The 15408-nt window shown below is 37.8% G+C and overlaps 1 protein-coding gene across 7 annotated transcripts in view; it reads left to right on the plus strand.

The window, feature by feature from the left end:
• Nucleotides 1–741: 741 nt before the first annotated feature.
• Nucleotides 742–15408, plus strand: part of RYR3 (ryanodine receptor 3) — a 248358-nt gene continuing 233691 nt past the window's right edge. For all 7 annotated transcript variants that reach the window (XM_080395875.1, XM_080395881.1, XM_080395877.1 and 4 more), the window contains exon 1: nucleotides 742–14425. In XM_080395875.1, the coding sequence (XP_080252001.1) occupies nucleotides 14375–14425 (51 nt within the window). In that variant the 5' untranslated portion in view covers nucleotides 742–14374. The remainder of the gene's footprint in view (nucleotides 14426–15408) is intronic.

A 15408-nucleotide genomic window follows, 5' to 3' on the forward strand; every position in this document is an offset into this window, starting at 1 on the left:
ATTTGGAAATTCACACATTTTTTAACAATTGCTGAATCACACTTTTTAATTTTTTGAATTAAAAAATCCAGTTTCAAGAACTCCATATTTACTGAGAATTGTTTACATTTTAGTTTTGAATAGCACTTTAACTTGGAGACATTATTTTAAACACTTGTCAACACTAAACTTTCTGTGAGAAGATATCTAAGGCCTCTGAGCCTCGGACTGGAGGATCCCTCCAGGAAGCTACTGCCCTGGTAGTAGTTATGAATTAAGGTATTTTAACTCTTCATTGTTATACCCAGTGTGTTAACAGAAAAAGAATACATATGGTTCATTGCCAAGGGGAGATAAAGACAAGTCCTGCACCCGTAGCACATGGTCAGCTTCACCTTTACCATCTTTCACGGGTAACAGCAGTCATCTTTATTTCATCCGCAAAAGCCATAACCTTTGTTTGGCTGCAGAGCTGATTGATGAGAGTCTGGGCCAAAGTCTGTGACATTTGGAATACTCTCTCTTATTTCCCAACAACCCCTCTTATTTCAGCTTGCAGTGGTTTGGGACCGTACTACTGAGGGTTCAGATGGAGACCGAACCAAATCTGAGAAGTCTGTGGTGGTGTGCTCTCCCCCGCCAGTCATGACCTTTGTTTTCATGACAATGCTCAAGTGATAATCACCTGGGGCAGTCAAAATGTATGCGTCTGGTCGCCTTGGCTGTATCACACTCAGAGTGGATTCAGGGGAGACAAATAAACCCACCTAACAGTGCTGATTAAGGTCCAACTCAAGCCAAGTCTGAAAGAAACTAACTTCAGTCGTTAGCATCAAATTTTGTTAAATCGCTGTTTTATACCAAGAAACATGTTGCTACTTCTCTCTTACAAGTGAAGTGCATCACTCCGTGTACAGCAGGTCTCCTGTCCACTGAGGCAGCATGGCATCAGCTGCCCCAGATTTGTTCCCTCGGTTCCCTTAGGCAGCTTGCCAGGGAAGGTGGCATTTAACTATGCTCATAAAAGTCAGGTAACCAAGAATTTAATTTATTATTAAACACTTGTAGATGGCAAGTCAAGTTACCACCCGTGAAGCCACAGTGCCTGGATCATCCTGGCCTGGTGGTCTTTGCCTCAGCAAATCGGGGGCTGCTTGGGTGCATGGCTGGGAGTTCATCCACAGAACAGCTGCCCCGGCACCACTGCGGGACCTCCGTCAGGCTGGAACACCATGATTTTGAACATAAGAGCAAGGTCTCTTGGTGCAAGTAGGACCAAGTTGCCAAGACCAACGCTGCCTAATAGCACAGAGACTTCACAAACTGAAGTAAATCTAAGAAAGCATATGCTGCTAAAGCGTTTCTTCAGGTACCCGCTCAGACCTGCCTGTAGACCCTTGCAGCCTTGCCCTGTGGCAGGTAGGCCGAGGCGGCGCTGTGCCTCCAGAACCCCCTCCAGGCGGGTCGGGGTGCCCTGTGGGCTGCAGCCGCCATTTCCCTGCGGGTGGTGGGGTCGGGAGAGCCACACAGCGGGGTTCTCAGTGCCCCCCACTCAGTCCCTGCCCTGGGGAAGCTCCCGAGTCCTTCCCTCAAAACCCTTTCTGTTTGAGGGTGTGGGGTGAGATTATATGCTTGCTCTAGGAACTGAAGTGATTCTGCTTTCCTGGAAAGACAGGGAGGAAAGGGGGAAAAGGGCTGTTTCTTTCACCGGTGCCCCAAGTCTCGTTACTCTCTTCAGATCAGGGGAGGACCTGGGTTCCATCTGCACTGCTGCTGCTAAACCAGTGAGTTACATCTGCGTGTAACTCATCACAGCATCTGCTGAAGCTGAGGGGACCTTAGAAAAGCAGAACGAGGTTCAGCTGTTGAAGCTGGGGCAGCTGAGGGGTAGGTAGCTTTTGGGAAAGGTGGGGCCTGCACTTTTTAATGACTTCAAACAGGCTTGCTCAAGGGTCATGTGAGAGCACTATGTGGTTTTATGAAGAGAAAGACAAATAGACTAGAAAATGTAGCAGAGAAAAGGCATGTGCAGTCCTAAAACAGCAGCTGCAGTCTTGAGCAGAGCTTGGTCACCAGCAATGTAGTAAGTAAAAGGGGAGGGAAGCAAAGTTTGCCTGTACTATTTAAAAAATAGCTTCTTGGTTGTTGTTTTTTGTTTGTTTGTTTGTTTTTGTTTGTTGGGGTTTTTTTCCTCTGAGTAAAAGTTGGGGGGGAAAGCAAACAAATTTTGCCTGTACTATTTAGAAAATAGCTTCTTGGTTGTTGGAGGTTTTTCCTTCCCCCCCCCCCCCCGCCCCCCCCGTGTCACTAGATTTAGCTAATAATATTGTAAAGTTACATAGGAAGCTCTCACTTCTAAATAACTATAAAATTTAAAAACAATTTTGAGGTGTATCAACTCAAACTAAGATTAAGAAATAGGAATAAACTTTGAAAACACTTCAAACATTTTGAATGTTTGAGGTAATCATGGACTTCTGGAATTTTGTAGAATCCTATACCAGACTGGATTGTAATGGGAGTGTGACCTAAAACAAGAGTATTAGAACACCCTGTTTTAAAATTAAAAAATGCAGACCAGACTGCAGATTTTGCCAGGGTTGATGATGATGATAGGTGTCCCTCTGAGAAAATAGACTAATTTGGTTCTAGCTGTTAAGTAATAAAGGAATTTGGAGATCTCTCGCTTTACTTTGCCTTTATGTTGTTTAATCTGTTAGAAAAGAAAAAAAATATATCTCTGACTTTATTTTATAACTTTTGACATTATTTTTAACTGTTGTCCAGTATAATGGATCTCAAAACATTCTGTGATCAAGTTGAGATACACTGAACCTAAGGGATTAACTTGACCAAGTAGAATACCAAACTAATTGAAACAGGTCACATTTCCTTGTCCTATTTTTTTTTTCTTTTGTGTCTTTACTGCATGCTATAACATAAATTTTGAAAATGTTCTTTGTTGGAGATAGACAGATAATCTAATAATCTGAGTGATAGCAGTCTTCTATACCTGGGCGAATACCTGTTCTTAACTAAACTCTGGCTTTAGCTAGACATGCTTTATCTAGAGGGCAAGGTCTCTTTAACTGATTAAAGTTAACATATTCCTTTTCTCATACCTAATATATGAATGCAAATTGTTGAATTACACATTTCTAAAAGAGCTCCTGAGCCTAAATTAATCCAAAGTAGTAGATGAAAGTAGAAATTTTTTTAATTATTTTTTTTTTTTTTTACATTTTTGACTCCTGTATCTTGGGAATATTTGGAAGAGTTAATTGCATAATTGGTTTCTACATTTTCCCAAGAGGTCATATCTAATACTTTCAGAATCTTGTTACAAAAGTTAATTAAAGGATCTCCATCACGTTTTCATTTGCTGCAATACAAGTAAGATTAATAAATTTTAAATGTCTAAACTACAGTTGAGAAAAACCACTGATTAACAACTTATGACAAAACCTTATATTGGGCTATTAAATAACTTATTTAAAGCTGTAGAAAATTAACAGCAAAACTTGAAAGTAAAAGCAGGTAAACAAAAGAGGTGACATAAATTGGAATATGCATAAAGGAGACTTGAGAAGGATTACTTCTTTATAAAGTACACAGCAATTACTTATCCATAAGCTTGTGCTGCACCAAAAAGCACCTGGTACAGCACATGTCGCTTTCTCTATGGGAAAAATGTTTTAGGTTTCATGGGTTTTAATCATTAAGAAGTGAGGGAGCACTATTATGAACTCTTTGCAGGTAATATAACATTTACAACTGAATCAAAAGAAAGTATGAAAGAAGCACAGCAATTTTGGATGAAAATAGGGAATTCTATTACGGTGATTGTTAATTTTTAAGAATAAGGAATGGGAGAAAGTAGAGAGAAGTATTAATTTGATCTGGACTTCTAATGGTTCATTAGAGGGAGTTTAATAGCTTACATCAGGGGTCCTCAAACTATGGCCCGCAGGCTGGATACGGCCCCGCAGGGTCCTCAATCCAGCCCCCGGTATTTATAGAACCCCCCCTCCCAACCAATCCCCGGGGAGGAGGGGGGGGGGGAAACCAAGCAGCTGCAGATGAATGCCTGCCACTTCATCCACGTGCCGGCCTCCTGTTTAAAAAGTTTGAGGACCCCTGGCTTAGATAAATTGTTGAAAAACTACCAGTTGGTAGAAATCTAACTCAGTATATTCATATGATGAATATACTGAAGAAAAAAAGGGCCATTAGCAATTCTTAGTCAAGCAAAAACTTCTTAGGCATTTTCTCACAATATTTTTGCATTCATTAGCAAATTGTTTCCCTACCACATATTTCCATGTTTTGTATTTACTGAGCAGAATCTATGCAACTTGCGCAGATCAAATAGTGTAACTGGGCTGGGTTTTTTTATACAACTGAAGGAAGAAGACAACTGCAGAGACAGTTCAAGACTTGCACACACTTGTTGAGCAAATGTTGCCAGCAGACAGATCCTTTGATATGTAATTATGGAAACACAATTAAAGACAGGGAGAGGAGGAGACCTCTGGTGGAGGAAAAATACTGAATAACAGGTTTGTAGCACTGGAAAAGTAGGACATGAAAAACAGCAATGCAGAAGAAGCTGTATATTTTACAAGCCCTAAATATGGCTCATCTCAAAATACAGCTGTAAATGTGAGCTCCCGTTAGTATTCCTTGGACAACCATTAAGCTTACCCCATTTTTGTTGCTCTCTTGAAATAAGGCTGTTAAGATTTCTGATACTGGAAGCCCAGAACAAGTTGAAACATGGAATCAACAACATGCCTAGGAGACTTCTGAGACCCAAATATGAATTGCCTTAAATTTCTGTGCCAGTATCATATTATTTGCAATTCTTTTTTTCTCAAATGCCAGGTCAAGTAGTTTGTTACACGAACAGCTGGCAATTTGATCAGTATGTGGAGATGTATAACAGAAATAAATGAAAATGTTAGTGGAGGCACCAGAAAAAAATGGAAAAATAACGGTTAAAAGAATGGCCTGAAAATAATAATAATAAGGAATACTGTTCCCAGTGGTCCACTGATTTCAGAATAAAATTTTATAGCAAGACCAGAAAGCCTGCTCTTACATAAGAGGATGGCACTTGTCAGCAGACTGCAGTCTAACAAGAGGGGCACAGTGTAGAGGAATGAAGGCAGTGGGTTGATTAGCATTGATAACATGCAGCTGTGGCCTTGCCTCAGCGGCAGTGGGTTGATTGACATGGATGATGTGCAGCTGTAGCTCATTCCCGCTAAGTGCTTAAATAGCCCTGAGGATTGTGGGAGAGGGGGTCAGGTGGGGGAGGAGTGGTGTGGTCTGACATCTGGAGGAAGGAGATACAGCACAGACAGTAGAATCTGATCAAAGGTAAAGCCTTGTTGCAGCAGCACAGTAACAAAGTTGCAGAATATGACATATGCTGTTCCTTGTCCTTTGCCTACCAGGAAAATAGACATTCAAACTTACTTTTCAGGCAAACAGAAGAAAACACACAATGATTAGCAATCTTGCCTAAAAGGTCTGTTCATAGCCTGCTGCATTGTTGCTGATAAAGAACTTCAGGGATGTGACATGACTTCATAGCTGGCATCCCTTGTACTCAGCAATGCACAAGTGATTCTGGACAGACTGCTGGGGCACCCTTCTGTTGGAGCTTGTACGTGTATGGATGAAATCTATGAGAGCATAAATGTGAGTTTGTAAAAAACTTCAGAAATTTCTGTAAATAAATAATGTTAAGTAACAACTTGAACTGAGTATTGCTACACAAATTTTTCTATGAGGAAAACAACCCTTTAGCAGAAACATGGAAAGAGCAGGCAATGATTCAAAACTTATGTGTGGAATAACTAAATTTATTGTGAAAATTTAATGAAATATCACCTTTAGAAACATTGAAGTTACTAGGACTGCTGAACGATAGTTTGTTAAGATTAATTCACACACAGTCATCTTCATCCTTATACCTGAAAGGTGACCTCATTCAGATACTTCAATTAAGATCTTTGTGGTTAAGTTGCAAATAAAAACAATTTTGCTGTTTAACAGAGATGGAAGGAGTGTTGTGCAGAATGCTTGATATTTCTAACTCCCTTTCCAGTCTCCGCTACTCCCTCACAAATGCACAGCGTGCATTCTCAGTGTTTGAAAATGACTTGGAGAAGGAAACAATTCTGTTCAATGATCATGACAACTGATGGTTGCAAACAGTATTCTACTCCGTGACTATACTTTCAGAATTTATTACGGACACTTTATCTGATAAGCAAGGCCAGCAGGGTGTAATTTCTTTCATGGAAATCAGTCTCTAACTTGTAAAAATAACTAAGCTAGATGTTTCTGCAAAGCTTTATAAAGAACACAAAGGTATATGTAAAAATGCCCATTGTTTCTAAATGTAACATCTTTTCAAACAAACATTCTAGGAGTTATTCTGTAACCTTTGCACATACTTCCCACTCAGAATAAGCAGACTGTAAGTGGGTCTGCAAGTACCTGGAGAATTTGAACATAGCTCCTGTAGATACTACTGGATCTGTGCATCCAGACCTGCTGCAGCTGGAGACAGGCATTCCTGCAGCTGGAGTGGGTTTGTAACTGAGTTTTCAGCTACACTAGTTTGAAAACAGTGGCTTTACTTAAGGCATCGCACTTCTCTACGCACCTGGGTGCAAACCTGAGAATGTTCATAGAAACAAATGCAGGAGGAGGCATACCAAAAGTAAATGTTTCTGCAAGAGGTTGGAAACTCAGCTGCATATTGGAGTCAGCTAAAACCCCCAAATCTACTTGTGCACATGGAAATTACAATCTGTAACCACACTTATGCATGAAGTTTCTCTTTTCCACCTAGTTTCAGAGATTTAAGTCATATGTACTTTTTTTGTGAACAGAGAATAATGTATCAAAATATAAATATATTTCTTTAAAGTCTAACAGATCTATTTCATTATTGGCATCTCCTGTGCTAAGCATGTTCCCAAGCATGCAAATTCCCCCACTTAGTTTGTAAACTTTTGTAATCTGACATTTTCAGTGTTATACAATAGAATAGTAAAAATGACAATTGAGAGATGGTAGAAATAATAGTAGTGATCTATCTGCTTTCATGAATTATTCACAGCCATCTCGGTTGTCACAGCTTGTCAAATTGTACACCATAATGTCATGTTATCTACTATGACATATAAAACTCATGGTTGGCTTTTGGTGAGAAGGTGTTCAGAGAAACTTGAAACTAGGCAAGCCAACAAACCTAACAAGGGTTGGATCTGAAGCAAGTTGCCAGGGCAGCAAAAGTATGTTTTCATCATTTCATCATACTAGTAAGGTTTATATAGCAAGGATGTGATTGGCGTGTAATTTTAGTTATTAGGAGCAACTAACCTAGCGTAGTGCTGCTTGGTTCTTAATTAATAATTGAAATACTTCAGGATTGTTAAAAGATATTAAGTTGCAGTATTTGTAAGTGGAACTTAAAACAAGTTCTCTGAGGCTCCTTGGAAAAGCAAAACAGAAATGTATACAATAGGCAGCAGGAGCCTCAGAAGTATAAGGGGTTAGAACTCAGGCCACAAAACAGAACACTACAGTTAATCATTAGTGTTGGGAAGTAGAATATTGTTAACTTGCATTGTAAGTTTCTCTTGGTTCTTTTCCTAGTCACAGTTGTCCTTTCTTCTGGGCGTTTTTCTGGAAGTGGTATTTGACTAGGATTAATTCTTGATACACTAAAATTTACTTGCAATAGAAACTATGCATTTCTTTGATTCTTTCTACACTACTGTGAGATCTCAAGCTGAACTGGCTTTATGTGGAGTCATTTCAGTGGAAAATATGAAACTATTAAAGATGTTCAATATTTTCAATAAACGACCATAAGTCATTTTCTCTAAATCAGAGTGTGTATTAACACACTGTTAATTCTCTTTAGAGGAGGAGTGAATATGAAAATATTCCAGGGAGTTTAATAATGTACATTAATTTTTATATAATCATTTTATATACAGTAATTATGTAGAAAAGCTCTGAGAGAAGGAAGGTAAATCAGAAAACACAGTGAATCCAATAGAGAATGTTTGCACAATTTTCTTGGAGGAGGTCCACAAACAGTATTGGGAGACTTCTTTTACCAGGCACAACTGAACAACACAGCTGAATACAAAGCACTGTTAACATTTAACTGTTCATATCAGAAGAATTATAGTAAATGTATTGACAGCAATTGCAGTGGTCTTGCAGGTAGTTAGGAGCTACAAAGCACTGAGATTTGTAGAGAAATTAAAGTTATTTTTATAGTTGCAGCTCTATAAATAGCAGATATGGTCTTGGCGTTTTATGGTGGTAATTCTTTAACTACATGGTAGATGCAAGAGAAACTCTGTATGCTAACCCTTAATTCAGTCATGTTATATTTTGATGTAATTTATCATTTGACTTATGTCAGTACTTTAAGACAGTCAGCTATTCAACATTGTTACCTCGGAACTTTTTTCTGTCTCAGTTCTTTGGAAATTTTTAATTGTGCTTTTATTGCAACTAAACTGAATTAGTGCACTTATCTGTTGGCTGATGGGCTGAATTTTTTTTACGTAAACTCCAAGTTGTTCATAATATATTGTCACAGGTACTTCTTTAAAATCATAATTTAGCTTCAGTGAACTCTGTTCAAAACATTGAAAATCCCTCATTAAAATTTCCTAATTGATCATTAAAACAGTTTATATTCATATGCTTACGGAAGATTAATACTGAAACTGTCAAGCTTGATCTATGCCAGATGCATAAGATTTTGGGAATATATGACAGGAAAATATAGACATGTCAAGACTGAAGTGAGCTTAGAACTACAGGTTTGTCCATATTATATATGCAAGAGACTTGTTAGTTTGGAGCAGAAACATGAAATTTGGTATTGGTGTCATTTTGAGATCAGAAACGCTTTTTGTTTTCCCACAGAAAATCTCATCGTATCTTGTAACTTTATATGAGGTATAAGGGAAAAAAGCAGCATTCATACTTACTGTAATGAATTAAATTCTTATTCTGTTTAGACTAAATTCACAATCCTAATGTTTTACACCATGTAAGATCTAATTTATTTGCTATTCCAACTGTTGACTTTAAGGACCTAGTCTGAATTAAATCCGTCTCTAATGCTCAACAGAAATGAATTTTCCTGTTCGCTCCTTGAGCCCTAGTTTCAAGGGGGACTACACTGTGCTGAATGAGTATTTTAAAGTCTTGCTACTTGGTATGGGAATAGTGCCTTCTATACAAGAAGATATCATTGTTGTATTGTGAATGGGGAACTGAGGTAGAAATTATGGCCAAACAGTGAAATATGCTGGTGTGTTTGAGCTCTGCTTGGGCCATCTAGAACTGGAGATTTTGGAGAGATGTAGAAAATCTTTGTTTTGGAACACTAAAATCACCTGGGATTAGAGTAACTGTGGTTTTGGAAACAAAGAGAAATTCCTACTCATTTATTGGCCTTTTATGTTTAGGAAGAAACTTGTGAGTGTATTTTTTCTAATTTTTTCCTTCTTTTGAACTAAAATGAAGAAGATGCAATGTATCATAGACTATAGATTATGCAACTCGTTTTTTACTATAATACAATTGGAAATAAGAATCCCAATGTCTTAGGTTAAAGTACTGTGAATAGTTATGCTTACCAACTTGTCACAGACTCCTTTTTTTTTAACTTATACCACAAGATGGCAATCTAACATAAACTTTTGATCGCTGGTGAACGAATGAGTTTTGAGCATCTGTTCTCAGTTACTGTCCTTTCCTCATTTTTGTTTCAGTAGTGTTGAAGTTGCTTGGAAAGTCACTGGATTGGGCCTTACAAGCAGAACCGATACTACACTATGGATTCTGTAACACTAGAATACATTTTATTCTTTCTGTATTCCTAAAGAATTGCATCAAGGTCACCTCAACTTTTAAAAACAAAATGAAACTTTGGGCTGTATAACAAAGCATTGACACAGGATATGCGTAGAGCCCCAACAAAAGTAATTTTTAGGACAGGAAAAAATGTTGATGGAGTTTGGAAATGTGTAAATTAATAAAACCATTCTTTCTTTAAATTGCTCAAACTAGTAATCTTCTGATGAAGGCTTTCCTTGATTTGACAAAGATCCTACATTTTCTACTGTAAATTATAATGTAATTCCTCTAGAATAAATTAAAGAAAACCTAAACAGACTAAAACTTGTTAAGTGCAAATTCACAGGATTATTTTTCCCTTCTGTGAATGGACTGTTAACTTCTATTAAGTTCCTAGTGTTTATGAACTGGGCAAGTAGTTGACTACCTTAATGAATGGGCTGCAAATAGCAAACAAGGAATTTGCATATTTTTGTGTAGTTTTTGTAAAGCAAAAAAATGGGTTTCTTTTAAAGACTTTTTAAAAACTACATTTATACATATTTTTTATACTTAAGTGGAGCATAAAGAATACAGACACATGTTAGTCTTTTAAGTAGCATCTCAATTTTAACACTTAGACCTGTAATTATTGATGGAGAATACCATTTTCACTCCTCACCCAACAGACAATTAGGTAACTGATATTACCCATGCAGGTACCTACCATTTTGTAAATACCTTCTGCTAGATATTTGATTCATCTTTATTGGTGGTGTAAGTTAATCTTCAGAAGGGAAGAACAAACCCCCAAAAAAGTGGTTTAGATTCGGATATTATTTTGTTATAGCAGGATGGTTGTTTACTTCCTTTTGTAAAATTCACGTTTCTACTTTATTACCAGGCTGCTGCCACTATAAAAATTCTGAGTTACTGTTTGGTGGTAGCAGCAGTGAAGCCTGACAAAAAGCTAACCTAGAATCAAGAACTCACACAAAGAGTCAGACAGCCTGAATTCCTTAGAGTAAGAAGGAAATGCTTACATCAGAGAATAAGCAGGTAGTGTGTTTGTGCTGAAAATGGAGAGGAAGTTTTCCTTAAATTTTTATAGACAAGTTTTTTTGATAGCTTTGAAATACCAGAGAGTCTGTCCAGAATGTATTCAGCAGCAAAAGCACTAAATCTTAGTTTTTAAATTGATTGGCATGAATAGGATATCATAAAATACAGTCGTCCCAATTTAGATCATTTGATCTGTGTGGCTTTTGAAGTGGAATGCTGCACCTTGCAATCATCTCCAGTAAAGCAGATTCACTGTATATATATACACACTATGTGTGATATGCGATCATTCTGGCTTGATGTACTGCAGTGGCCTGATGTCATTTTCTTTCAAGCATAGCTACAGTACATTTAAAAAAAAAAGGTGGGGGTGGGGATGAAAAAGGTTTTTTGAGACAAGGTAATATTAAGAAATCAGAAATGTAAGGCATTATAATTTTTTTTTGTAAGGCATTTGTGTAAATGAGACTTCTGATTAAGTGCAGTTCCATAAACAGCCAGATCTCAGTGTCAGAGCAATGGGGAATTTCTGGGGGAAAAATAGCTATGTCTTGAAGAGATGTGTATTTCATTATGCTGTAGCAGCTGAATATTTTTCTCATTAAACATACAGGCATAATACCAAGCAGAACAAAACTAAGGAATAGAAGTGTTATGAAATGGTTTTGCAGTTCACTTGACACCTTTAAAAAGATGAAATCTAACCAGAATATTTTGCTTATTGGGGCAGGAAATTGTTTTCCAAAACAATGCACAGGCTACTTTGTAAAGCTGAGTATCAAACAAAGAAAAATAGAGGGACTTGCAAAGAGAAAAACAAAGCTCCTGGTGAAATGTGACATGAGTCAGAATTTTAGATGTCTTGTGCTCTCTGTTACAATGCCAGAGGTATTATTACAAAGCATACTGAAAAAGGAATACTGGTCTTTTGTTTAAAAATGAAAAGTGAGATCCTGGCATGTTGACATCCATTTAAAAAAAAAAAAAAAGTGGTAACCTCTGGAGCTATCTTATCAGAAGTTGCAGGCATAGGTATCTAAATCTATATTAACTGATGTAAATATAACATTTTAGTCAAGAAGTACCTCAAAGTTTCATAGGAAGTATTTTGATGGAACACACCAATACACAAGGGACAGTTGAAAAGTTACATTTCCCCCCCCCCCCCCCCCCCCCCCTTTCCATTTGATTCAGATGGATTAATCTCAGCTCTGCATGTTCAGAACTTGCTGTTTGGAAATCTTCCTGCAGTAACTGAAATAAAACTTGACCAGCAGATGTACTGCATGACACTGATTGTTATTTGTGAAGGAAGCACTTTTACTTTTTATGTCTTCTGATTTGCACTTATTTTCTCAGGTTTTTAGATATGTATTGTTTATAATCATTCAAAGTAAGGTAGTATTCCTGAAAGGTTGTTTCTTAGAAGACATCACAAAAAAGCTATCCCTACATGTGTAGATCTTGCCATGCAATACATAGATTAAATCTATTCTAAATATAAAGGTATGAATAAGCATTTATCATCAGTAGGCCCCTCTACCTGGTCTGTTTTTCAGGAAAAAACCTTGTGTGACATGCTTTGACTGTAGGCAAGTTTTTCCCACTCCTATGATTATTTTTTTTCTTTTTCCTCCCCTGGAATAAGATCTGTAAAATTTTGTTCCCTGTATTGGTAAGGAAAGAGATAAAATATGCATTCAAAGATGAGAGTAAAAAACACTGCAAAACCCAAACACCTAACTGAATGTTCAGAACACCAACCAAATCAGTTTTCTGGCACTTCAGAGAAATATTTTTCTGTCACCTTGACTTTGTCTTGCACAAAGCTATCTTTTCTTAGCTTACAGCAACCAACAAAATCTACAGGACGGGAAGGGGAGTGGATGGACTGGCAGGGCCAGCTTGTGTGACTGTCAGCTTAGAGGCTTCTGAGTTGCTTTTGGCTTAAAATTGCCTGTTGCTGAGTAACGGGATTGTCATTATTTTTTGGACAGAGTTTCTCTGGGTAGTAAAAGGGAGTGAAATAAAACAGTTTTTGAAGCAGTTTTCCCTTCAAGGAGAGAAACTATTGGGCATCTCATTGTTTGGCTTGTGTCTATGTTTACTTTAAGTAGTGAAAAATCAGAATAGTATTATTTGGGGGTGGGTGGGGGCACTGAGTTCTGTGTCCAGAGGACAGTTGTCTATTAACATGTTAGTTTGTGGACATAGCGAATCTGGTTTCAGTTTTCACTGTTGCACTTGTCCTTGTCACCCCAAGAAAGCTATTCTTCCCTTACCCTCGTGCCGACGTTTCTCATTTGTAAAAGAAGACCATGTTTTTATTGAGAAAAAGACTATACATATGGTAGTCTGTGAGGGTTTGTATCCATGTATGTATGGACAGCATAAAGTTTGCGTAATGCTTTTCAGGGGTGAAATGTATGGGTAGGCTGTGGTTGCAACCTTACCACAACATGCAGGATTGTACAGTGACTTGGCTGGCTAGAGCCGCCTCAGTGCTCTCTGTTTCCTTGTGTCCTTTCTCTTTTCTTCCCTTTGCTTTAAGTAAATTTTGTTCTGCGGTTATCTATTTGTATCCTTGCTTGTTTGCTATATTAAAATAATAACTAGCAATTTTCACTAATTTTTATTCATTATTTAACTAGAATATGGAGTTATTTTAAGTTTTACTTTAACATAACTGTGATTTATAGGTTTTGAAGTAAATTTCTACCATCCCCTAAGCATATTCAGGGGCAGTTCTGAAAACGTACAAATAAAAACCTTGCAGTCCTTAGGATATATGTATAAATACCATTTATAAGGATAGCACAAAAAACTACATATAGTAGGTTGAGATCATTAAGTCATCTTGGAAATCAGATTTGCAGCTGCTTATGCAGAGAAGCAAGAAACGGAAGTTATTGTAAGCAAGCTGAAAATATCTGCTGTCAAAATCAGCTTGTCCTGTGATCATCTGATTTACATCCTTCTGCTGCACAAAACAGTAGGTTCAGAGTTGCTGAATTTGATACAATTCAATGCAAAATTGGGTACCCTGATCTGTGAAAATGGAAGGGCAAGCTCTGCTTTCATTAACACTTCACCATTACTGCTCTTTTGACTAGACAATATGTGGTGGAAAAATAATCAACACCTAGTGATGCACCTAATGCTTTCTGCAATACCTTACCAGTAGGGTTTTTTTGCCTCTAGGGTAGAGAGAAAAGGAAGAGAATTGCTTGCTATGAGCTGGAAAAGCAGCGCAGTTGGCTCTGGCAGTGAGGGGGTTGACTGACAGTCTGCAGTGCAGTGGAGTTAGCTGAGCTCCCTATATGGCTGTGGATTAGCTATATGCTAATACTGATAGGAGAAGAGGAGCTCTACGGGGCTGAGCGCAGTGAGCTGACGGTGGAGGCGATCAGAGAGTCTCAGCAGAGCTGACTCCTCAAGAGCCATGGCTGAAGGGGGTGAAGGAGGGGAAGATGAAATACAATTCCTACGAACTGTAAGTATCTGCTTTTTATAGGTCATGCAGTACATGGTTTTATGTCTCATTTCTATTCCTTTTCTGTTGTATTAAAAATAAAGTGTTATTTCTGTGCTGCACTTTGCCAAGTGGGAGAATTGATTTTGTCAGTGGAAAAAAAAAAAAGCAAGAATATGAGCTTTAATAGCATCAGGCAGTCTCAGTGTGTTCTTCCTTGAATCTGCTCAATAGCCAGTTTGGTATAAGGAGACCTATTTCCGCTGTAATCCCCTGTGTTTGAAGTGTCCTCATCAACTTTGTACTTGGGTTTCTAAATGTAGCATGCCAAATATCTGCCCTCTGAAACTTCTGTCTAGGTTAGATTTCACTGACATTAACAGAAGCTTTGCAAATAGGAGAGCCTTAAAATGATGAATAAACCAAGCAAGCCCTTGATGACCTCTTCAGATAAACATGTATGCAGACGCACACTTGTGTATAGGGAATACCAACAGATGTTGAAGTCGGGGCTCTGCAAGTGTTTGGGTTCTTTATCTGCTTAAAAGAAGTTTATTTTAGAAGGAGATAAGGATTTCTTTGGGAAGGGGTGTTAATTAGTGAAATAGCCTTCACTTGGTATAATTTCTTATAAAAAGCCCTCACACCATTCTTTCCTAAGGCTTTACACAAACCTAGTATGACAATCAATTTAGACTTTTAAGCAATTAGTGTTCATGCATTAATTTTTGGGAAGAGGATAAGATCCTTTTCATGTGTCATCTTGTGTATCTCATTATTTTTACTTTACATGACTAAGAGTGTGTTGTTGTGTAACTAGCATGAAAAAACTGCTGTTGATGTGTGTATTGCCTCCTCTTTCCATACTATCTTTACTTCACCTTTATCACAAATAATGTTCCAGAAACTGTCTCCTCTAGAGCTGATACAACTTTAAAAGGATGTCTCTAAAATAAAACATGTTAAGTGCCCAAAGCAGGAAATTACAAGTCTGATTTCTGGGA

This window comes from Falco punctatus (assembly GCF_963210335.1).
Source record: "Falco punctatus genome assembly, chromosome: 7".
In the NCBI taxonomy this organism is placed as follows: domain Eukaryota; kingdom Metazoa; phylum Chordata; class Aves; order Falconiformes; family Falconidae; genus Falco; species Falco punctatus.